Genomic DNA, 24,442 nt, shown 5'->3' with positions numbered 1-24,442 from the left:
ACAAAGGAGTTTTTACTCTTCTTAGCTCATCTAAACCTTGGAAACTTTCTTAAGACTTTCATTCATGTTGTTAATAGACTTTCAAGAAGTATTTTCTTTTCATTCTGTTGTGAAATATACAGCTTTCAAATTTAATATTGACCAGTATAGTTGAGCACTGTGATTATTATTTTTAAAACAATTAATTTATATCTTATTTCATCACGATTAAATATGTTTTTAGTGAATACAAGTTATCAATATACTTGCAGAAGTAATGTTAAAACTTTATTTTAGAAGCTATTTTTTATTATTCACTTTTATCCTTCAGTTTTGTAATGGAGGAAAAGACCAGACTGGTGAGAATTGTTTATTTATTTATTTAGTTTACCCCATCCCTGGTGCTCTGGAGTTTTAACCTTTGATGTTCTTATTCCCTCACTCCCTGACACATAGACAGTGATTTCTTTTTAATCTGTTGAGAATTTAATAGGTATAGATTAGAAATCAGATGGGCTGGTTTGGTTCCAGTTTTGTCACATACTAATGTAAATATTTGAAGAGTCACATTATCTTTCTGTAACATAACCCTTTACTTGTCCAGTGACAGTAAATTAACATTCTCCTACCTGCATGACAGAGTTAGAGGATGAATTGTATCATTAGGATGTAGGCCCTTAACTTTACATCAGTGCTGATGACTTTTCATTGGTACAAAGTAATGGAAAATCAGCAAGGTCCCGTAGTGATAGTAGCCCCTAGGGAATCTCAGTGGCTTGCCCAAGAACTGGGGAAGCAGAGAGAGTAGCAGAGACTACGGTCAGAGCATAGGCTTCGGAGAGCAGCTGTAAGACTGACTGCTTGTACAATTCACAGTAAGAAGTGAGCTATAATCGCCTTTGCCTTGGCTTGCATTGGAACTTTCTGGAGTTGCTACTTTTTCAATTCTCCTCTTAGGGCAAGAGAGTTGGAGCCCTGAAACCCCAAGGACCCAAGAAACATCTTCACTCACTTATTACCCCTCCAAAATTCTCCCTCCCACTTACATCAGAGAACTTTCTACAGCCTGTTTAAGATCTTTCTTGACTTCAGATCATTGCCCCAGTTTTACTCACCAAAGCTGGTAGTAAAACTGTATGATCCAAAAATGTTTGAATCTAACATCAGGTTAACACTTTCCTTTTCTTGTTTTTTTTTTTTTGCCATAAAAATTCTATTTTTTAAAGAAGTAATAAAAATCAAAGACTGTATTTCAGAAAACATCGTATCTATTGTGTATACTTATCCCTTCTCATGTACATGGTCAAGTATAAATTATTTATCTATTCACATGGTCTCTTCCTTCCCAGGAAAGTTACCTACAGCTCTGTGTAAATGAACTTAGAAGAAAAGAACTATACCTGCTCAAGGCTCTTTCCATAGCAAGCAATTGACCATTGAGCATTTGTGTTTCCAGTGGGCGGTGATGCCTCGCACGTGCCACAGAGACACGTGTGCACATGCTGTTTGTTGTTTTCCTGCTTCAGTCCTTTGCATCACAGACATGGTTTCTTTTGTTTGACCCACAGCTTCTCCTCTTCCTTAAAGCCTTTTCCGAAACAGAGCAGACAAAGTTGGCAATGCTGTCGGGGATCCTGCTGGGTAACGGCACCCTGCCTGCCACCATCCTCACCAGCCTCTTCACAGACAGCTTAGTCAAAGAAGGTAATGATGCTGCTGTCCTCTCACCTGTCAGATGCAAAAGAAAAGGAAAACTGCAGATCGCTGGGACAGTTACTGTGGCTCTTTTTAGTGCCTTCTACATAAGAGACTATGTAGGGTGTATCTATCCCTTCAAATAATAGAAGGAATGTACACACTAATTGTAGGAAATTAGAAGAAAATGCCTATACAAAAGACATATAACGGAAGACAATTGGTGAATTAAAATCTTAGGTGTAAGATGCAATGTCTTGGTCCCATGCCCTGAAAAATTGGTCTAGTGCAAACTATTTCTCTCAACTTGCATGCTCTTGGCATATTCTGTAGGGACAATGCCTCATTGTACTGGACTGGATTGTGCTTTGTGGGACATTTAGTCTTTTTACCCTGACACGTAAAAGGCTGTAACACCCAACCCCATTTATTGTAACAACCAAAAATGTCCCTTACACACTTAAAAATGTCCCCCAAATAGGACCACTCTTCTAAATTGTTTCCCATCAAGATGTGGGGAAACCCATGCTCAGATGTTCATTTTGATCACACAATTAAGATACTCATAGTCTTAGTTTTATAGTAGAAAAAGTCTAGGTTTTGGTACATTAGAGTTTTGTTCTAATTTTGTAGCATTAAAGAATTTGACAGGCATGTATACCATGATTTGGTTATAGAACGAAACAAAAGTGGGCTGTTTTCTTGTAGGAGTATAATGATAGTCAAATAATAAGACAATACAAAACACAACTATTTTTCTTTAAAAATGAATTAAAAGAGCTTTTGTGAGAACATCTGTTTCTTGTGAGAACTTAAAAAGTTTTCCTCCTACACACATGAAATCCCAGCCTCATTAATGTTCATAGTACAAGGGGTTATAATTTTCTTGTAGCTCTGGTACTATTCAGATATTATCTATAATTTTTGCCTTGAAATAGTTCAGATTTATCACAGTGCAGGTTCTGTGAATGTTGATAGTATGTTATTAACATTATGACATTTTAAAGTGTTTTCCTGAAGAGAATTCAATATGTCACACATCTTATTTATGCTACTAGCCATTTTACACTTTACATAAAATAAAGCCATTTACCTTTACATAAAGTAAAGGTAGAATATAAACATTAAATATATTATCTTAGCAACCACAACATAAAATAATAAAACCTAAGTGATGTCTGCAACTTCTTTGAGTGTATCCAAAAATTACATGATTGCATAGATATGTGGTAGATATGGGTTAATGCCAATAATAGCAAAATGAACAGTTATAGAAACTAGATGGGGCAGCGCCTGTGGCTCAAGGAGTAGGGCGCCGGTCCCATATGCCAGAGGTGGCAGGTTCAAACCCAGCCCCGGCCAAAAACCACAAAAAAAAAAAAAAAAAAAAAAAAGAAACTAGATGATGGCTATCACTTCTCTGTATATATGAAAAATTTTATAGTAAGCTGGGAGAGGAGAAAAACACCTTTGCTAAGGAAATAACACACTGACTATGCCATACAGGTTTTCCTTAAACTCTGCCATCTTTAGAAACTAGAGATCTAACACTTGCTTCCTAGTGAGAAAAAGATCAGGCACTATACCTTTCCCCAAGTCGCCTATAACAAATGGCCAAGGGGGATGAGATCATCCTGCGTGGGAGAAGAGTGAAATTTATCTTTCCTTCAGTTGATTGGTTGGCACAGGCCATACAGGTTTAGTAGCAGATGCCAAGGAAGTGCTGATGAGCTTACGCTGAAATTACTAAACTAATATGCTGGAGGGGGGTGGTACCAGGACTTAGTCTCATCGAAAGGCGCTTGCCATGAACAAAATGAGCATTCTCTTAGGAAAGGAGGTAAAGGGAAAACTTCAGAAAAATTTGTTAAATATTTCAGCTACACCTTAACTCTTCTTTAAATTAAGGCAACATAAATTTAGATGTTTGAAGTGTTCACAGAAAAATATTTTCTAGTTATCTGATAACTAGATTTACCTAGAAAAATATTTTCTAGTTATCAGTAAGCCATATCGTCACTGTGGATTGTTTGTGATTGGTTTTCTGATTACCATGATTTTTTTTTTTGCAGTTTTTGGCCAGGGCCAGGTTTGAACCCGCCATCTCTGGTATGTGGGGCCGGCACCCTACTCCTTTGAGCCACAGGTGCCACCCCGATTACCATTACCAAAATCCAGAAGAGTTTAAATTCAAACAGCCTGGTTAGTTTAAGAATTTTTTAAAATACTTTTTACAACAAATGAAACTATAAAGTCAATAATGCATGTTTGTCTATCGCCACACTTACATCTGTCACTATCAGTGTTCTTTTGCCAGCATCCTTTTATCAGCAAATTGATTGACTTAGTTGACATTATAATTTTGTGTTTCCCGATTTAATTTCTTATGCCTCAAGATCACTGTTATAAACATAAAATACTGATGAACCGCAAGGTAAAAAGGGGGCAGAAACACTGAAGATACTGGACTTTAGATACATTTTTGAAAAAGTTAAATAAATAAATTTATTTACAGTTATACCAGGTTGGAAGAAGGAAGTCCAATTTTTTAACATTTGTCCTTCTCAAGAAAACATTCTCTTTTGAGTAATGAAAAGAGGAGAACTTTGCCTAGAAGTCTATCGCTTTCTCCTTTGTATCAAATTTAGTCTTTTAGTTATTTACCCATTTCAGGTAACGTAGGAAGAAAGGTGGTCTTTTGCATTAACACAAGTGGTTTTGCTTGTTAAAGGAATAAAATTCTCTCTTGTTTTTTGACAGGCATTGCAGCCTCCTTTGCTGTCAAGCTTTTTAAAGCATGGATGGCAGAAAAAGATGCCAACTCTGTTACCTCGTCTTTGAGAAAAGCTAACTTAGACAAGAGACTGCTTGTAAGTATTTTCTGGTCAAAGGGTTGTGTGCTAAATGTTTCTGTCGGAGCTTTGGCCATGTCTTCAGCGTCTAGTGCATGGCTACAATGCCTGGGCCTGTGTTGGATCAGATCGCCATTCCTTTTATTTCTATATAACAGGTTGAGAAAAGCAAATTCCATTTTAATTTTTATTGTACCTGCAAGTGGCATAATAAAATTAAAGAATCTTAGGGGAATATAGAGACTTTCACATTTGGAAGTTTGTTGACTAACATGGTATTAACATTTTATCAGAATTTAGAACTTTTACAACCAATGACCTTCTAGAAATTTAAAATTTTATTTCTTTATCTCTGCATTTTTGAAAGAAAATCAAGAAAAAATATTATGTTCTTATAATTTCCATCTGTTCACTACAATTTCTTTGTGTACAAGCAGCAGCTGTAAAACTCAAAGATTTCTCCAAGTAGAATTGCTTTTACAATTTTAGGGCAGTCTAAAAGAAAATACACCCTGACATCTTCTTTTCACCTACACTGTTCTCTGCTTTTCTCTTCCCATGTTTTCTGGTACACAAGGGTGCCAATCTTATGGGATAATTCTCAAACTATCTCTTTTTCTCAAGATCACCTGATAATAATTTTAAATATAAAGACTTACACTTTCAATCACCTGAAATACCTTACCTCTTTAAGTTTACCCTAAAATATTCCTATTTTTGTCTATAAAGTCTTTAAGTTATGATAAAGAAAAAAAAGGAGGAAGTCTAGATTCTGGATCATTTCTGTGAATGATGATGATTTTCATTCGGCACTTGTTTACTAAGTTCTTGCTCTGTACAGGGCATGGCCCCCACCAGCTGCAGGGCCAGGAAAGCTCCCTGCTCTCATGGGGCCTACTCTCTAGTAGATTTAGGGCATATCTAGTAGATTTGCTTCCCTGTAAAGAGAAGCCAAAGTCATAAGATGAGTCTAGGATGCTGAGGAAGGTGGAAGTTCATCTGAAAGGGCCCTATCTTTTGTCCTGAGCCTGTGGGAAGTCTGTAGATGAGCTGTGTCTTGGTTAGAACTGGGCGGATCCCATGTGGCTTTTTCAGTGTGGGACCCAGGCTGAGAGAGTAGCTCCCATCTGGCCTATTCTGTCTTCATGGCAAGATAACGGGAACACAAAGACTGAACTGAACTCCCCAAGGTCCGTAAACTTCACCTTCTATTGACCAAAAGAAATTCCTGACAAACCTAGCAATCAGGTGGGAAAATTCAGGCCACTAATAAGCTGCTTCCCCACCCCTACAGATAAACATAGCGAGGAGGGGCTTCTCTCAATATGCTTCCGAAGGAAAGGAGAATGTGATTTGGGACAAAAAATAAACTATCCCAGCTGGGTGCAGAAGATTCAGTTAAGAGGCAGCGGTTTCTCTTACAGATATCAGTAATCCTAGCCTGGTTGATTTAATCAGATCACTTCATTTACCAAATTCATTTCCTTTTTAAACCACATGTTGTTTAACTGTTCTTCCTGGATCATATGATTGTCTGTATTTTGGGAATGAGAAGCATAGGTGATGGTTTCTGCCACGAACAGCATAGTAATTGTCAGTGCCTGCCTGACATTTGTTTATTCAACAAGTAAATGAGGCACCAGAGGAGTCATTCCACTCTCAAGAAGGAAATTTTGTTACACGAACATATGCAACAAAATTCTCTTTAACTCTGAGATACTGCATTTTAGAAAAATAGCATATGTTCGGACCTCAGTCATCACCTATTACTAGAACACAGAAGAAAGAAAAATTTAAAGCGACTCAGAGCAGAGAGAGGATGGGAAAAACCAAACGCTCGAACTGGAAAAGGGAATATGTGATTAAGAAATTGAAGACATTGTTATTTCCTTTATTTGCTAAATAAATATTTACTGATTGTATTATTTGCCAGATACTTTTCTAGAAACTAGGGATGTTGAAAGGAACCAAACTAACAGATCCTTTCCTTTATGGAGCTTACATTCTATTGCAGGGGAGTAGGCAAAAAACTGAACAAGTAAAACGTGTATTGTCATAAGGGTAAAAAGTACTACGGAGAACAAATCAAGTAGGGAAGAGCTAAAGAGCATCCGAATGTGGGACGCAATTTGCAGTGGTCAGGGAAGGCCTCTGGGGTAAGGTGACATTTGTTTAAAGACCTGAAGGAGGTGGGGGGATGAGTTGTGGAGATACGTGGTATCTCGAGAAGAGTATTCCAGGAAAAGGGAACATAAAATGCAAAGGCCTTGAGGCACGCGTGTTAGGGGAAAGCCAGGAAGAGTGGAGGAGGAGATCAGCACTTTATCTTTTATTCCCAGCCAGATGGAAAGGTTTGGGGGGAATTTCTCTGCAGAATTATGCATAATATAATTTTAAGTCCCAACAGAGTCACTCCAGCCATTGTACTAAGAATGGACCTGGGAGCAAGGGTAGAAGCAGGGAGGCCTTATTCTGGGGATGAGATGATGGAAATTTTACCAGGGCGGGGTTTCTCTAATTCCTCACATTCTCTAAATACTGTGTTCCAAGCCAGAGAATGACATGATATGATTTAGACTGGCTTCCCTTTAGTTTCGTATGAATAATAATATTAAATACAGAGTAGGATATCTATAAGTTGACCGCCCAAGGGACTGTAACAAACAACACCCGGAGGTGATCAACACAAGGAACGAGGCTGACTGTACTGATGCATGCAGTACGTGCCTAGTCTATGCAAATTAGGTCAACCTGGGGTGGCGCCTGTGGTTCAGTGGGTAGGGCACCAGCCCCTATACCCAGGGTGGCAGGTTCGAACCCAGCCCCGGCCAAACTGCAACCAAAAAGTAGCTGGGCGTTGAGGTGGGCGCCTATAGTCCCAGCTACTCGGGAGGCTGAGGCAACAGAATCACCTAAGCCCAAGAGCTGGAGGTTGCTCTGAGCTGTGATGCCATAACACTCTACCAAGGGTGACAAAGTGAGACTCTGTCTCTAAAAAAAATTAGTTCAACTTGAGGTGATCAACTGTATAGAGGTTCTGCTGTATTACATGTGAATGCCATTCATACTGACTTCGGACAGAGTTCATAAATGAACTATTAGTAATATGTTTGATGACATATTGCTCTGAACAGAATTTTAACACAAACTTCGCAGGCACCTTTTCCTGAATAGAGTATTGAGTGCCTGCAAAATGTAGTGAAATAAGTAGCGATTTGGGGGCCTCACAGCTTGATTTTAAATATTTCTGTCTGCATAAAGAGGGTCAAACTGCTTAACCTTGTTGCAGCTTGGGTTATCGTCTAGAAAAATTTATACTTTGCACAATTATAAAGTGCCAATACATCTTGATTCAGAGGAAAAGGTCAATAAAATTAAATTAGTTCTCTGATCTGCAAGGTTGATAAATCTTGAATGATAGCGGAAATGTCGGTGATACAATTTCAGAGTAGTATGAAATGTTTGCTTTAACATGAATGCATGTTTGATAGCTGCTCCCACCAGCTCAGTTCTGACATTTGAAGCGTGACTCAACAGGGGAAATTATAGGATGGTAATACAGAGAACATTGAAATTTGAGTCCTGACATAGGCTGTGTTGTTTCTATACATGGTGACAGACCCATTACAAATCTTTCTACTGAGATTTTTACTGCAGCCACATAGCCAGTGGCCACATATATGCAAATCTAACCAGTGCAAAAAGTTAGAATCTATTTTTTAGATTGCAGCATTCTGAAAAATGTGAGAACTTTGAAACTTGTCTTAATTTCATAGTTGGGTGTTGAACTCACACAGGATTAGATCATGACTAAGTGTTGCTGAGACTCCGCCAAGCTGTGTAGGGTAAAATGGAAATGAGGTGAAAATATGAGAGCAGCTCATATACAGTGTATTCTCTTTTTTTTAACTTTTCGTCCGAATTATGTAACAAACCAAAGACTTGGTAGGGTGGGTGTGTTATTCTGTTTCTACTGCTTATAACAGAATACTGGAAACTGAGTCATTTGTTAAGAAAAGGAATTTATCTCTTACAGTTATGGATGCTGCAAACTCCAAGTTAAGGGTCTGCATCTAACAAGGGCCTTGTTGCTGGTGCGGACTCTCCAGAGTCCCAAGAAGGCTCCGGTTATCACATAACGAGGAGCTGGTGTACTGTCTCAGGTCCCTTCTTATAAAGCCACCAACTCTTCTCCCAGGATAAGCCAATGACTTCTTAAAAGCCCCATCTCTCAACACTGCCATGCTATGGAGAAAGTCTGGACCTGAGTTTTGGAGGGGTTCAAAATGATTGGAGCTAGTTTATTATCTAAGTTGCTAAGTACTTTTTCCTTCTTTGTACAACTGCCTGATTTTAGGAAGTGCTTGGCTCAGTAAATACACCAGAGATTTATTGCTTTGAAAACCAGTCCTTCTGTTTTTCTTCCAAATAAGAAATATCCTAAGTGAAATGAAAATTTTTCCCTTTATGCTTGCTGAAATTTGAATTGCTTGTTGTATGATATTTTTTCCGTTTTTCTATAGGAACTCTTTCCAGTTAACAGACAGAGTGTGGATCATTTTGCTAAATACTTCACTGACGCAGGTCTAAAGGAGCTTTCCGACTTTCTCCGAGTCCAACAGTCCCTGGGTACCAGGAAGGAACTGCAGAAGGAGCTCCAAGAGCGTCTCTCTCAGGAATGTCCGATCAAGGAGGTAGGCGACCATGGGCAGGCATCACTGCAGAATGGCAAATGAGACTGTATAGCTCAAGCTCTTCCCTCTAAAGAAAACAGCTACAAACAACATGTACCTATTCCTACTTGAAACTTAGCTCAATTTCAAAGTATTGATTCAGAATCCTATAGAAATTAATAGTCATTTCCGCACAAATGACTTATTTTATCAGAATACTTCATGTCAAATAGATTTAACCATCCACTATCAGTCTAAATAATATTATGTGGTGATTTTCATTTTATTGCAGATTATCTTTGGACAGCACAGTTTATATTTATTTGATTTTTTGAGACAGTGTCTCACTTTGTCACCCTTGGCAGAGTGCAGCAGCGTCATAACTCACAGCAACGTCAAACTGTTAGGCTCCAGAGATCCTCTTGCCTCAGCTTCCTGAGTAGATGGGACAACAGGCGACCAGCTGTTTTTAGAGACGGGGTCTTGCTCTTGTTCAGGCTAGCACAGTGTAAATTGTAAACTGTGTAAACATTTGGTTAGTGTTTGGAACCTGCCCTTGATTTTTGTGCATTACTGTATATGAATATGTGGACTTTTTATTTGAAAAAGAAAAATTTGAATTCATATCATGGGAAGAACCAGTTTAATCAGTAGATTATTAAGACTACTCTCACTCACTTACTATGAGTTAGTTGTATATCCCCATAACGTGAAAACTACATTATATATAAACATGCATATACATAGTTTGTATATACCTGCTATAGTTCAAAAAGTATGACTGCATCTTTTTTTAATGTGCCTGGAGGACAATTTTATTTGAAGTTTTTAAAAAATTTCACACGACTATCAAAAAATTAAATTGTAGAACGTCCTTTCCTTTCTCTACTTTCTCCCAAAGCCCTGATCCTCACCACCTCTACCATGCTCTAGGCCCTGGAAGGCACCTGACATGGTTTAAGGCTAGAGAACTCCAAGCTGGCACTATCCAGCAGATGGAGATGTTAGAGCAGCACTCATTCTTAAGTCCCATGACATCACAGTTAGCAGTATATTCTGCAATATTTCTCCAAGTAAGAACTTGAATATGATTATCCATAAGGGAGAAAGCAAAAACAAAAACCATTATGGTAACACTCCTCTTTCTTTCTTTTCTTTTCTTTTTTTTCACCCTTAGAGGAGTTGTTTAGATCTGAGAAATCACCCTTCTTTTGAGCTTCTTCCAACCAGCTCAGGAGGGACTTCCCAGCTCTTTCTGCTCTTGAAAGCTGCTCAAACCATTGCTGACATTTATATCTGTTAAAAAAAAAAAAAAAAATCTGTTGTACTCACAAAGGAATATACTTGAAATATATTATGGTTTTTAATCACTTTTGAGGCCCTAACCTCTATTTGGAATTTTATTTTAAAAGGAAAAAGCAGAGGGGTTTTTTGTTTTGTTTTTGTTTTTGGTTTTGGTTTTCTTTTAGTTTTTTGTTTGTTTGGCAAGCTAGCCAGGAAGAAAAAGTAGTTTTAAATAAACTTGATATCAATTATATTAAGCTTAGCAGATCTATAGTTCATACTGTCCAGCTTAAAAATAAACATAGTTATACATAATTCTAAGGGGAAAATAATTTGCTGGGCATTGCTGAATTGTAGGTCTCAAAATAAAAACTTGCCTTTGCACTTAACAGTTTATTTACAAACTAACTTTTCACTGAGGTGGGTCACAAGCGTCATCCAAAGTAATATTGAAGAAAAAATTGTGGAGAATGGATCTGTACAAACCCATCAAGAGTTTTTTAAGTTCAGAGATGAAAGTAAAAATTCACAGCTCTATTTCCTTCTTCAAATCCTAAGAAAGTCAAACTGACTCACGTATCCCCACTATTACTAGACCCAAAGAGGTTCTACTATACAGAGTAACAACTTGGATGGGCATAGTGGCTCATACTGTGTGTAATCCTAGCATTCCAAGAGGCTGAGGTGAAAAGATTACTTGAGCTCAAGGGTTCAAGACCAACCTAAGCCAGATCCCATCTCTAGTAAAAATAGAAAAACTTAGCTGGGCATGGTGGTGAGTCCCTGTAGTCCCAGTTCCTCAGGAAGATCAGCTGGGCCCAGGAGTCTGAGGTTGCTGTGAGCTATGATGACATCACTGCACTCTCACTCTACCCAGGGTGACAGAGCAAGACTTTCCAAAAGAAAAAAAAAAAAGAAAACTCCCAGGAAACAAAGATTCTCTCTTTTTCCACTGTTATCAGCAGTTCCTAAGAAGAGCTAAGCCTATGAATTTTGAAGACTAAAATCAAATCTGCTTTAAGAACAAATTATCCTATTTTCTCTCCATCCTCTCATCTGAGTATGTGTGTCAGGAAAGAGGAAACTGAGCAAATTATTTATCTTACCTTTTACTGGCGAGGCACTGAGGGGGGATCTGTCCATCTGCCTCTTCCTTTCTGACACGTTTTCCATGAAATATAGGTGGTGCTTTATGTCAAAGAAGAAATGAAGAGGAACGATCTTCCCGAAACAGCAGTTATCGGGCTTCTGTGGACCTGTATAATGAATGCCGTTGAGTGGAACAAGAAAGAAGAGCTCGTGGCAGAGCAGGCTCTCAAGCACCTGAAGGTGAAGGTCTCAACAGGGAACTGTCTCAGCCACAGCCAGCTGTAGTTTTTACGAGTATGACAGATGGGTTCCAACCGCATTGCCCTGAGACTCAGACTAAACATACATTTAACAATTTTTTTCTTTTCAAATTTGCCACTCCCTAACATGTTTCAGATGTAAGAGCCTATGAAATATCTAAGGATAAATTCTTATTTAAAACCATATTAGGAAATGTACAGAATCATCATACAGTCTTAAAAGTTAAAAAGAAATATGGTCTAACCCTTGGCTTTCTTTCTGTTCTATATAACAAAAACTCTTATGTAATATTTTTGTTTAAGTGAACCACATTAGAACTTGAAAAAGTATCTAAATGATGAAGAAGTCATCTAATTGTGTAAATTCTATATGCAAGGGAAAGACTGAGATCCTGCCTTCAGAATTTCACTTTAGTTGGGAAGTCAAAAGTGGACATAAACTAGGCAGAATGTAAGTTAAAGATAAATCTCAATGTTCCCGAGAACGTAGCAGTGAGTAAACTGTGTGTTAATTTGATCCAAAGAAGGCTCCTTGTAGAGATAAGTATTAAATTGAGTGTTAGAGAAATAATGGCTATCCATCAGGGACTGAATTGCAATGTTTGGGTCAAGGGAACATAAAAACAAAGCCACACAGTTGACCTGTGAAGGGTCTAGGATGTCTGGCGAAGGAGAATCCCTCTCTTCAAATGGCAGGGCCGCACTCCATTGATACAATGGATATATGGTATGAGGATATGACCTCATTTTCACAGTATCCATTAGACACAGTAGGCATGGCAGTTGTCATTAATAGAGCCAGATTCTCACATTAGTTCTCTTAGCAGATATAGTGAGAAAAATTTTGTAAGATGGTTGACTAGGCACAAAATGATAAGATAGTAACCCTAAAAGTGAGTGTTTTCCAAGCAAACTTCAAGATTATTATGATTTCATCCCTATACCACCCATGCAAGTAACGGTGTTTGCTCTCTGCTTGCGCTCCAGCAATATGCTCCCCTACTGGCTGTGTTCAGCTCCCAAGGCCAGTCGGAGCTGATCCTCCTCCAGAAAGTTTTTCCTGGTAAGGAGGTGAAGCTTTTACCTTGGGGGGGTAAAGGAGAGTTAGCAGAAAAGTGGGAAAGTTGGGCAGTTTTAGCTAGCAGAGACAAAGGACCAGAGGTTAGACACCAACTAGGAGGCTGCTGCAGGGTCTGCATGAGCTGTTGGGAATTGGAACCACCATGGAGATGAAGAAGATGAGGAGCATCAAGAGATGAAGTGAAGCTGACCGGACTGTGCCTATGGATTTGGACCTGACATTGAGGGAGAGTGGGAGGCTGAGGGTAGGTCTGAGTCTTCTGGTTTGCAGACTGAGTGGACAGTGCGACCAACTACAAATAAGAATTTCTGAAGAAGATCATGTTTTTTTTTTTTTGGGGGGGGAGGGACAAGCCAAAATGAACATGAGAACTATTTAAGTCTGACGTGTAATTTATAATGCATTTTACTTGTCTCCATTTCTTTTTTTAATTAATTAATTTATTTTTTGAATTAAATACTGAAATAATTAGCCTTTTCATTTTGTATTTTAGTTATTTGGCCCAGCTAGTCTCCTATTTTCCAAGGAAATGGTTATTTTTAGGTTTTCACATTTACTGTCTTTTCATTGTATTTATAAGGATTAGGTTGCCATGACAACTGGCACTAAAAGTGAATGCTAAAGGTTTTCACAGATCTCAGTCTTTATACCTACAGCATATAAAAAATGATCTTGGACTATTTTTTCCATCTAGATTTATGTAGTTTTATGAGGGAAATTTAAAAAAAGATACATTTTGAATGTTAGAAAATTATTATTTTAAACATTATTTTATTCATAATAGCATAATATCAGAAAAATTAAAGTGTAAATTAATACCAGCCAAATGTTTGTTTTCCCTTTGATGTGTTCTTAAATGTGTCTGTTTTGAATGATAATTTACGGATAAAAATTAATAGCTATTTTTGCAATGCTTAATTAGCATTTCAGAATGAATTTTAATTGGCTGTGTATGTTCTTCAAATGCACGCATCTTACCCAAAAGTGTTTGGGTAATCTTTTACTTTTTTCAGACCACTAGAATATTCAGCAATAATTATTATATCAGTGAGAGAAAATGATGACTGCCAATTCCCATTTGAAGTTCAGTAATTGATGTTTTCTCTGGCCATATCTGAGTTAGGTTTTCTCAGATGTGGTGTGGTCATGAGATAGCAGCTCACTAAATGATACTCAAAGTGATCTTTTAACACCAAACTTGCAGGCCATATTGCCAATCCACATATGGAACCCAACACCCCAGGATGAGAAACAGGGTTCACTGGCTGTGAAGTTCAGCTGGCTTTATTTGTAAGACTGTACAGAGACCTCTACATATATCTATATTTGCTTGGAGGGTGGTCAGTATTTTCCATTACAGAAAAGCAAACTCTTCAAATGTTACCTCAACACAATTTGCTGCCTTCTCATTTAAAAGCTAATCCACCCAAACAGTGATTCTCACCAGATTTTTTTTTAACTGAGACATAGTTGTTTGAAACCTCATCTTCAAGATCATCCCATTTTATTGTTGTACTTCATTCACAAAAGAATCAACAAACCGTTTGCTTTCATTAATGGCATGTAGGTCACATATGAACTATTAAAATCCTTCTAATTTCTCATTGTAATCATGAATGCCAACATGTATAACTACTGACAGCTACTTTGAGTTTTTTCTTATTCTTCAGCCCCAAATGCTAAGAGACAATGACCTGAAATTATAAAATAACCCAAGAAGTGGGCACATGAAGTAAAAAGAAAGAGGCATTAAGTCTTCCTTAGGCCATTTATTAAGTAGGCAATCAGCATCTAAAGATCTTAAAGTTAGTAAGGTCTGCAGCAAGCCTGGGCAGGCCCAAGGGAACACAGGGAGAAGAAGCATCAGCACCAGTTTTATTCTGGCTTAGTTGTTTTTGGAAATAAGATCAGGAAACTCTTTTAAAATGAAAACCTAAAACCTATCACTGAGCTATTTTAAATATGATTTCCTAGATAATTTTGTCATTTTCCAAAAAATTATGCCTATAGTATGTTTTCCTGAATGAAATAATTACATTTTCTCTGGCGAGCCCTGACTCCCTGAGGAGTGATTGTTCTGCGCCACTGTGAAGAGCATTACTGTGTTTACCTCATCTCTTTTTGCCACTTTCTTACTTTGACCTTATCTTATCCACCAAGCACTGTGCACCAGAGACATGAATTTGATTTGTTTCTGTAAGGATTTGGATGCTCTTGTTCTGTATTTTACCAAAAGAGGCTTGATGAACAGTGAGTTTTAAAGCACTCCTTTCCCCACTCCTGTGTGCCTGAGCATCACCTGGAAAGCTAGTTAGAACACAAGTGCCCCAGGGACTCTGGTGCGGTAAGTCCAGGGTTGGCCCCAAGAATTTGCATTTAACAAGCTTCCTGGTGATGCTGTGACTGTTATACCAGGGCCAAAGTTTGTGAATTCCACAAACCACAATAAATCGTTCAAGAATATACTTATCATTGATTCCATGTACATATGTACAAACATTGAATATTACTTCTTCTTTTACCTAGTGATGTGGATTCTCTTTGTTTATCACCAGGAACGTTTTGTTTTAATGCAGGTTTTTAAAAATGTAATGCAAACCGTTGTTCCTTTTTCATTTCTCCGTCTCTCTCTTATACACACAACACACACACACACATCCATACCTCTCCACCAGCATTCCCAGAACTTGACTATATCAGAAAACTTGAGATAGGATTCCCTTTCCTCTTTAGCAAACCTAATTACTTAATTGAATGCCATTTTTGAAAGATTTTCATATCTTTTATGTAAAAGTGAATAATGCTTTTTAGCAAAGAAAAAGTGGTGAATGGTCATTTTGCATTTTCTGTGTTAAAATCTAGGTTTTTACACTTCTGAGACAGTAAGAAATAGTGAATCATTGGTAACTTTCAAACATCACAGTACTGACCTTTTAAAAATAATTTCTCTTCCTTTCTTCTTGAAGGTAAGTGTCATAGACTCTGCATGTAGGGCTAAAAAATATAAAACTGCCTTCTCAAGTACTATTATTATCTCTATCATGGGCTCGTCTTGTTGACAGAATTTTTTAAGGTTAAATTAAGTCCCTCATGCAAATTTTTCTAAAAGGAGTTTCTTATTTTTGTTCTAAAAAAAGGTGAATACCCTTCTCAGCGTATATTCCCAGCATTCTTAGGGTAAATTATTTTTGACTTGTGTCCCTGTGTGACATCTTTAATAAAAAAAATTCTGAATTTCATAAGTTCCAAGTGACATAGTTTTAGACTTAACTGTCCAAATAACTAACATTATGTAAAGCTTAACAATTCTCAAACTACTTTTACTGTATTGTCTCTTTAATCCTCTTGACCTCTCAAATTTTAAATTAGAGCTCTGCAAATTGAGAACTATTTAATTCTGCAAATTGAGAACTATTTAATTTTTCTCATCAAGGTAGTAAACTTACTCATCGTACATGTGTTGAATGCATCCTATGTAGCCGGTCTTACATTAAATGCTGGAAATGAGATGAACAAAAGACTCCCTGACTTCCTGAATTTCAGGGTATAGAAGAAAGCAAAGAATTATAGTCGTCACGTTATTTGCTAACATGAACCTCACAGACAGGGTGTCCGAAAGGGCAGGACAATAGAGAAAGGGCAGATAACTTACAAGAGTTCCACGTTGCACCATTTATCTGATTTTTCAGTGGATAATCCATTGAATGCGTATTATTAACCTGTTTAATTTCCTTTTCACAAGCACTGTCGTTGAACCATTTTAGCAGTTGCATGGCCTCATTTAGCCTCTGTGGGGCAATAAAACACAGGAATGAGCTCTTGACCTTCAAAACGAAACCTGAGACAAATTGTATCACTAAACTGCAGTCTAAATTGGCTTTTCAGCATGTACTTTTTATCATCCCCAATTCATTAAAGTGTGGAGAATGAAATTCTCCTTTATATGTTTGTCATATTTTTTATTCTATCTTTTGTTTTATATTATCAATAATAATATTTCAGTAGTATATGCATATAATTTATAAACTCACAAACATACATATTGGGTGTCCAGAACTTCAAAATTGTCCTACTAATTAGGAAACTAATTAGGATCAGAATACTTTGGTAATTACTGATCTAAGTCACAAGCATCTTAAAGATAATTTACAAATTATATAAAAGGGACTTCCAAAATCCCTGTTAAAGTTCTAGAAAAATCTCTCTAAGACAGTCTTGCTCAATAATGGGTCACTTCCTCGGGCCTTAACTGTCTGCTCTTTAACTCTAGGAAAATCAGGCTTTCATGGCTAATGGAAATTTCTTTCATTGTTCTAAGTGGAAAACTGAAAACAGAAGGAGCTAAAAAACCAAAAGATAAGAGAAATTCTATCTAGGACTCCTGATTATAATCTTAATATCCAGTCCTTATAAATGAATAAATCCAGAACTCTTCCTTCCTCTGCAAAATGTAGTGTATTGAATGATCAAAATAACAAAGTTTCTAAAACCCAGTCATGATCATTTGTAGTCAATTTAATTTTTTCAATTTAATTCAAAATTCCTTTTCCAAGAATTTTTAGTTTTTTTAAAAAGAAGGGGGGGAATCTTACTGAAAACAATATTTAATCATTTTTGTCATTTTCATAATTCAAAATGATATTTTAACTGAAAATACATTATTCAAGTGATGTATCAGGATTTGACAAATCATGGATTTGTCAGCACTTGTAACAGATTGGGCATACTGTGGGAATAATAATGAGTGCTTTTTGTTTACTATCTCATTTCCCACTCCAAAATCCTAAAGACAACAAATTAGAAGGTTTTCAGAGTGTGTAGGCTATTATTTTCTTATACTCGTTATTTTTAACATTAAATATTCTCAATTAATGGTCATTTGCAAAGAACATTTGTGGACTTTAGATTTTTAGATAATTAACACTTTTATTACAAATGTATCCATATTTTCTTTCCTTTGCCATTTTTTCCTAAAAAAGAAAATCCCCTTAAAAGACTAGTCATTTGAGATTGCTTCTTAATCAAGATACGGTTGAACTTGGCAGGACACAGAGTGTTCCGAAATGCTGGAATTGCTGATTCATTTGCCAAATCATAAAGTAACCCTGCTTTCTACCAGCAAATTAGCACTGTAAGAGATTTCCAGTTTTCAGCAGTGTGACCTGTAGACTTGGGTTATATCATGCCTGATGCCACGTTTCCTATCATCTTCATCTCTAGAGCCTTTATTAAGCTCACTGTGCTACATGGAAAAGAGCTTGGTTTCTTCCTTTTGATATAATTTCAGACATGGATTTCTTTCATAATAGAGCGTTTCATATTTTAAAAGTTTGCTTTGTATGAAGTCATGAAGTCGTTTTAAAACCTGACATTTGTGTAGTAACTTAGAATCTTTGCTTTGACATTGCAGCTGATGTTCTGAGTGAAGAAGCAATACTGAAATGGTACAAAGAAGCACATGTTGCTAAGGGCAAAAGTGTTTTTCTTGACCAGATGAAGAAATTTGTTGAGTGGTTACAAAATGCAGAAGAAGGTATGACTCTGTTTAACAACCTTGATTGTCATTGAATACATTCTGGCTGGTGCAGTAGCTCACGCCTGTAATCCCAGCACTCTGAGGAGGCGTAGGTGGGTGGATTGCTTGAGCTCAGTAGTTCAAGACCAGCCTAAACAAGAGCGAGACTCTGTCTCTACTAAAAATAGAAAAATTAACCAGGTGTGGTGGCACATGCCTGTAGTCCCAGCTACTCTGGAGGCTGAAGCAAGATCACTTGAGTGCAGGAGTCTGAGGTTGCTGTGAGCTGTGATGCCACCACACTATAGCCTGGGGAGTGAGATTCTGTCTCAAAAATAACTAACTAAATAAGCAAACAAACAAATACTTTCTCATTATACTTCAAAATATTTACCTCTTCCACAGATTTTTCTTGCTGTCTTAAGTTCTTGAAGTGTCTTTCATATCAAACATTTTACCCACATCTTAGCCTCTTTTCTGAAATGAAAGCAGTAAAAATTTCTACGTGATTAAAAAGAATTAAATTATCCACCCTAATGGAGGACAAGGAGGAAGAAATCAAAAGATTTAAAAATAAAAAAGTACACTTGGCATATTTGCACATTATGAGATTATATGGGTTTTTATATCACCTTCCCCAGTTGACTGGTCTTTAAAATGGGAACAGAAGGTGGATGAATAGTAATGGGTGAGAATGAATCCAGCTAAGAATAAAAAGTTTGTTTTAGGTGATCCAAAGAATTTTAAAAGTTCTATTGTCCAATGATATATACAGGCATGTTGTGTTTTTAGAAAGGCAAAGTTCACTTGAAAATAAAAAGGAGTGAGTAGTTGCTACCTGCCCTCGTATAAGGGGTGTCCATGAAGTTTGCATGCAATTTTAATGGCACACTATTTTAAATTGCACGTGAGCTTTATGGATACTCTGTATAAAGTATATAATAATCGGGGTGAAAGTGTCTTGAGGTGATTGTGGGTTGCACGTTTAGGGGGAAGCGGTCAACTAAAAACTCATGACCTTGTGTAAAGGAATCTGGGGAGATATACCTGACTTCTTTCTTTCTTGTCTCCTAGAATCTGAATCAGAAGGTGAAGAAAATTAAGTAGCTCAGCGAGCACAATACCTGGGATACCACACAACACTTCTTGACTGGGAACGCTGAACCATTTGGGAAGAGCAACTTGGCTTCTGTTTTCACAAAGGAAAAAAAATAGGCTAGGCTTCCCTTGTGCATAGGGGAAAATGGTTTTTGTTTTTGTTTTGTTTTTAAATGGAGCCCTGAGGCATCAGCTGTTATACTTGGGACTCTACCTCTCACTCACAATATGCTGATCTAAAGCCATTCAACAAGGAGTCAAGTAGGAATCTGAAATTAAATAGTCAACGGACTCCTCTTTTTTAGCTGTATTTTTCAGGTACTATGTGGTGAACGCCCCACTGGTGTCTGTTTACAGGGCCACTTTGGTAGTTGTGTATCTGCTCGTGTATGTGATTTGACAAACCAGTTTTTTAAAATAAATGGCTTTTTAAAAATCTGGGCTCCTATCTTCAGAGATTTCCTTTCTTTGCCGTGCGTAACTTCTTACACAGCTGGCATTTCGGTGTTGTATTTTTTCCCCATCCAAAATGTCGAATGGTTGTATTTTTTTGTCATCTGTAAATGCTACTCTGTTCCTTTCATCATCGTTAAGTAACACCAATTACAATAGTGAGGCAGAAGTGAAGACCGAAATACCTAGATAGCATTATGCCGTGAAGCTGTATTATTAATAATTAGACATGTCTAAGTCTGTGTTCCAAATTTCTTATGTTTTTTCATAAGAACTGTTTTCTCCCTACTTAGAGGAGAACTAGAAGATTTTTATATATAAATTGGTCTGTGTTTATATTTATTTGTAACTAGGTGATTTTATTCTTTAAATTATTCTGTTCTCAATAACAACAATGTAAAATAATCCAGGCATTTTGGAAAGCTCTGCTTTATTACAAAAACTCTTGAAAAACTTAAGGTACTGCCCTATTCCTGTTAGTAATCTTGAAAGCAAACATTTTTTCTAAATCAGAGTTGAAAGAAAAATAGGATGCTTGGTAAGCAATATACTCATTAAGTATGTGAAAACCTTTATAACTGCTGGGTCATCATCCTGTACCAAAGATGGTTTTCTAGTTTCCTATTTGTCTTCAGGAAGAAAAAAATATGTACAGTAGAACATCTGTAAGTCCACCACTCAAGGGACTGTAACAAACTGATCACCACAAGGAAGTGGTCAGCGTGAGGAAGTAGGCCTGCCGTACTGACAGGTGCATGTGGTGCATGTCCGGTCTTTGGAAATTAGGTCAATTTCAGGAAGTGGTCAGCTTTCAGAGGTTCTATTGTATATGTTTTGTATGGCTTGACCACATACCTAAATCTTTAACATAATGGATTCCTCCCATCACTAAGGTACTAAACTTTTCATAAATGTCTTTCTTGCTATGTAGCTAAGAGCACTGTCGAGTTCTCTGTCCCAACAATGGTCAGAGAAATATCAGTTTGAATAGATCTGTTTGAAAAATCAACTGTATGGGAACATGTTATTCTCTTTACATGGGAAATAATGATAGGATAACTGTGGCCAAGATTGACAGTCACAGAATGAAGAGCTTATTCCCTCCATACATATTCTTGCAAAGTTGATCTTCTGGATAATGTCCCTCTTTCAATGCTAGTTTTCCTCCCCAATCTTCCCCCTTCGAAAGTGCCCTTCTCCTTTACAAAAGGAAGTAATTACTCATCCATCCTAAAATGGACACTGCCCTGGGGAAGCAAAACATATGGTGCCAAACAAAGGGACGATTCTAAACTGCGTTGTGCTTCTAGGCTAGTCTCTTGAGAGAAAAGCTGGAAACTGGAGTGAAAGGCCCAATTCCTTCCGGGCCACCAATTCATACCAAGTCTCCATTATCCGTCTACCCTTCCATCTCATCTAAAAATTAGAATGATGAATTTAAATGGTAGGCATAACATAGAGTGTATATTAATATGTTTATTTGAAGTGAAAAAAGTGAAATTTTTTAATTGGAAAATAAATTTGACCAACTAGCTGGTCAATTGCTGACTGCCAGGAAAACACAGCAGGCTCATTCCCTAAATTAAGTTTAATCTGCGACTATCGACAAAAGTTAACTAAAGGTAAAATATTGAAAATCATATTCAACTTATGAATTTTGTCAACTTTTATGAAATTCTTTTTTTTTTTTTTTTTTTTTTTGAGGCAGAGACTCTTGCCCAGGCTGGAATGCAGTGGCATCCTTGTAGCTCACTGCAACCTCAAACAACTGGGGTCAAGCGGTATATTTAAATTTTATATATCAATATGTAAGAGTTATCACTTCACTTTAGATAAGCATAAATAAAAAGTGTGAAGATGACTATGTTAAAATATACCTGACTTTGTTTGCCATTCGATTTCTAAGGGAACCTGAGACCCAGAGAAGGTCAAAGTTGTCCAAAGTCTCAGTGACCAAGACAGAACTAGAAGTCCCATGTTGAGAGTTACATACCTATGCTTAACATATTTTTTGCAGAGTATTTTTCCCAAACAGAGCTTAAGATAGTGACTTCCAGCTAAGCGAGCACTGTGGGGTGGGGGTGAGGGGCAGGTATACTCAGACAGCAAGGACTTTAAGAATCCTCAAACCCAAAGCCCTCTCTCTTTGAAAAACAAGTTCCTCTGTTGTTGTTTTTCAAAATAAAACCTGGTCTGATTATAATAGTAGTTAAATTAGTTCTCTATTGCTATGGAACAAATTAGACCAACATTTAGAGTTTTGAAAAATAAGCATTTAGGCTCAGCGCCAGCCACATACACCAAGGCTGGGGGATTCAAACCCAGCCCAGGCCCGCTAAACAACAATGACATCTGCAACAAAAACAGCCAGGCACTGTGGCAGGTGCCTATTGTCCCAGCTACTTGGGAGGCTGAGGCAAGAGAATACCTTAAGCCCAGGAATTTGACGTTGCTGTGAGCTGTGACGTTATGGCACTCTACCAAGGGCCACTCTACCAAGTCTCTGCATAGTGAGACTCTGTCTCAAAAAAAAAGTAGTTATTATGTCACAGTTTCTGTGGATCAGGAATCTGGGAGCAGCTTAGCTGGTGGTTCTATCTCAGGGCATGTCATGAGGTTACAGCCGAGCAGTTGATTGTAACTGCAGTCATCTGAAGGTGGTAGGATCTGCTTCCCAACTGGCTCACAAGGTTGTTGACATACTTCAGTTCCCTGCTAATATTTAGCCAGTTTCTGCTTAGGCAACCTGAGTGTTCTGATAGAATGATAGCTGGCTTCCCTCAGGCTGGGTGCTTTGAAAGGCCAGGAGCCCAAGAGGGAAGCCGTCTCTAAATAACTTAATAGTGCAAGTGACATAGCATCACTTCTGCCATGTTCTATTGGTCACATAGATCAACCCTATATAATGTACAAGGGAATTGCGTGAGGGTGTGAATACTGAGGTAGGAATAATTTAGGGCCACTTGGAGACTAGCTAACACAGCAGTACATGTATACATCAAACATAATCTCTGGATAAATTAATATCGCCACCTAGTATTAAAACAGTGAAAGCACTAAAAGAAAATATAGAAGATACCTTTATAACTTTGGCATAGGGAAAGCATAAGAACAAAGTGAAAAATTTTTTTATTAAGAGTTTAAAAATTTCCATACTGAAAGGTACATGAATGATAAACAACAAATACATGTGTGATCAGTAGAGCTTCAACATGTTGAGAAAAATAACAAGGAGTTAATACGTAAAAAGAGCTTCTAAATTAAAAAATAAGCAATTCAATTGAGAAGTGCAAAAAAGGTATGAAAAGTCAATTCACATGGGCAATTAACATAAAAAGATACGGAAACTTAAAGTTAATCTGAGATATGCAACTTGAAACAATGAAATAAAATGTTTTACTCATTAGATGGGAAAAAATTACCAACACCAATAGTCAATGTTGGTGAAGTGGAAAAGCGGATTCTTTTCACATGTGGCCATATGAATCCATTGACCCAGGGTTTCCATTTCTGGAAATTATTCCATAGGTGTACCCAAAGAGCCATGTGCAATGATCACTGTATTAGTATTAGAACTGGGGATGTAAAATGTCTGTGAGAAGGAGACTGGTTAAATTATGATAGGCGTATCGGGAAATGAGGTAAACTCAAAATGATGTTCATAAAGCATCATAAAGTTAAAAAGAATTTTTTTCCATTAAAAAAAGCTGTGTGTATATACAATATACCTTTATAAACATGGTAAAAAGGAATAACATTCTCCAACAATTGTGGTAAATAACTTATTTCTGTGTATCTTGGGCAGTGATAGGAAAAAAGAGAAGGATTTTTTCCTTTTTGATCCTTATACTTTTTTAATTCTCTAGAAAAAGCATCATAATTTTAAAATAAAAAATATTTATTTTGGAAAAATAAATTAAAAGGCTGTTGAAAGAAACTAAACTATACTATACTTTTAAATAGAGTATAATAGTGTATTGTTTGCTTAATTCCTTAAAAAATTAAGTCCAGTCTATATCAATTTTATATCCTGCTGTTTATTTACCATATCTTGTCAATAAATATTCTTTAAAAACATGATTTTTAAACATAATTTTCTTGGTATGGATGGGCATAATTTATTGTTCCATTGTTCTATGTAAGGTATTCTCTAAGGTTTTGCTTTTAAATTACTTTAAATTTGCTTTAAATTAAATTTGCTTTTAGAATGTTCTTTTATAAATTTGTGTTCATCTCTGTTTATTTAGAAAAATAAGGAATTGAGATCAAAAGATTTGAACAGTTAATACAATGTGATTTCATTTTCTGAATTTGCATTTATATATTTAAATGCATTTTGTTGCCTTTTGGAACATAGTTTAAGGTGATATCAATCCAAGAAATTAAAAAAAATTGTTATCTAAAACCAGAAAATTTGGCGGCGCCTGTGGCTCAAAGGAGTAGGGCGCTGGTCCCATATGCCG

The 24,442-nt window shown here is 37.0% G+C and overlaps 1 protein-coding gene across 1 annotated transcript in view; it reads left to right on the top strand.

The window, feature by feature from the left end:
• The window catches only part of BZW2 (basic leucine zipper and W2 domains 2), a 55,223-nt gene extending 35,256 nt beyond the window's left edge, over nucleotides 1-19,967 (top strand). Inside the window, exons 6-12 of the mRNA XM_053608955.1 lie at nucleotides 1,548-1,683; nucleotides 4,435-4,544; nucleotides 9,050-9,220; nucleotides 11,666-11,812; nucleotides 12,820-12,856; nucleotides 18,324-18,446; nucleotides 19,503-19,967. Coding sequence (XP_053464930.1) covers nucleotides 1,548-1,683; nucleotides 4,435-4,544; nucleotides 9,050-9,220; nucleotides 11,666-11,812; nucleotides 12,820-12,856; nucleotides 18,324-18,446; nucleotides 19,503-19,531 — 753 coding nt within the window. The 3' untranslated portion in view covers nucleotides 19,532-19,967. The remainder of the gene's footprint in view (nucleotides 1-1,547; nucleotides 1,684-4,434; nucleotides 4,545-9,049; nucleotides 9,221-11,665; nucleotides 11,813-12,819; nucleotides 12,857-18,323; nucleotides 18,447-19,502) is intronic.
• Nucleotides 19,968-24,442: the final 4,475 nt, after the last annotated feature.

This window comes from Nycticebus coucang, chromosome 11 (assembly GCF_027406575.1).
Source record: "Nycticebus coucang isolate mNycCou1 chromosome 11, mNycCou1.pri, whole genome shotgun sequence".
Classification (NCBI taxonomy): domain Eukaryota; kingdom Metazoa; phylum Chordata; class Mammalia; order Primates; family Lorisidae; genus Nycticebus; species Nycticebus coucang.
Note: the sequence above shows the minus strand (reverse complement) of the source record. Positions and strands in the feature narration are given on the sequence as shown.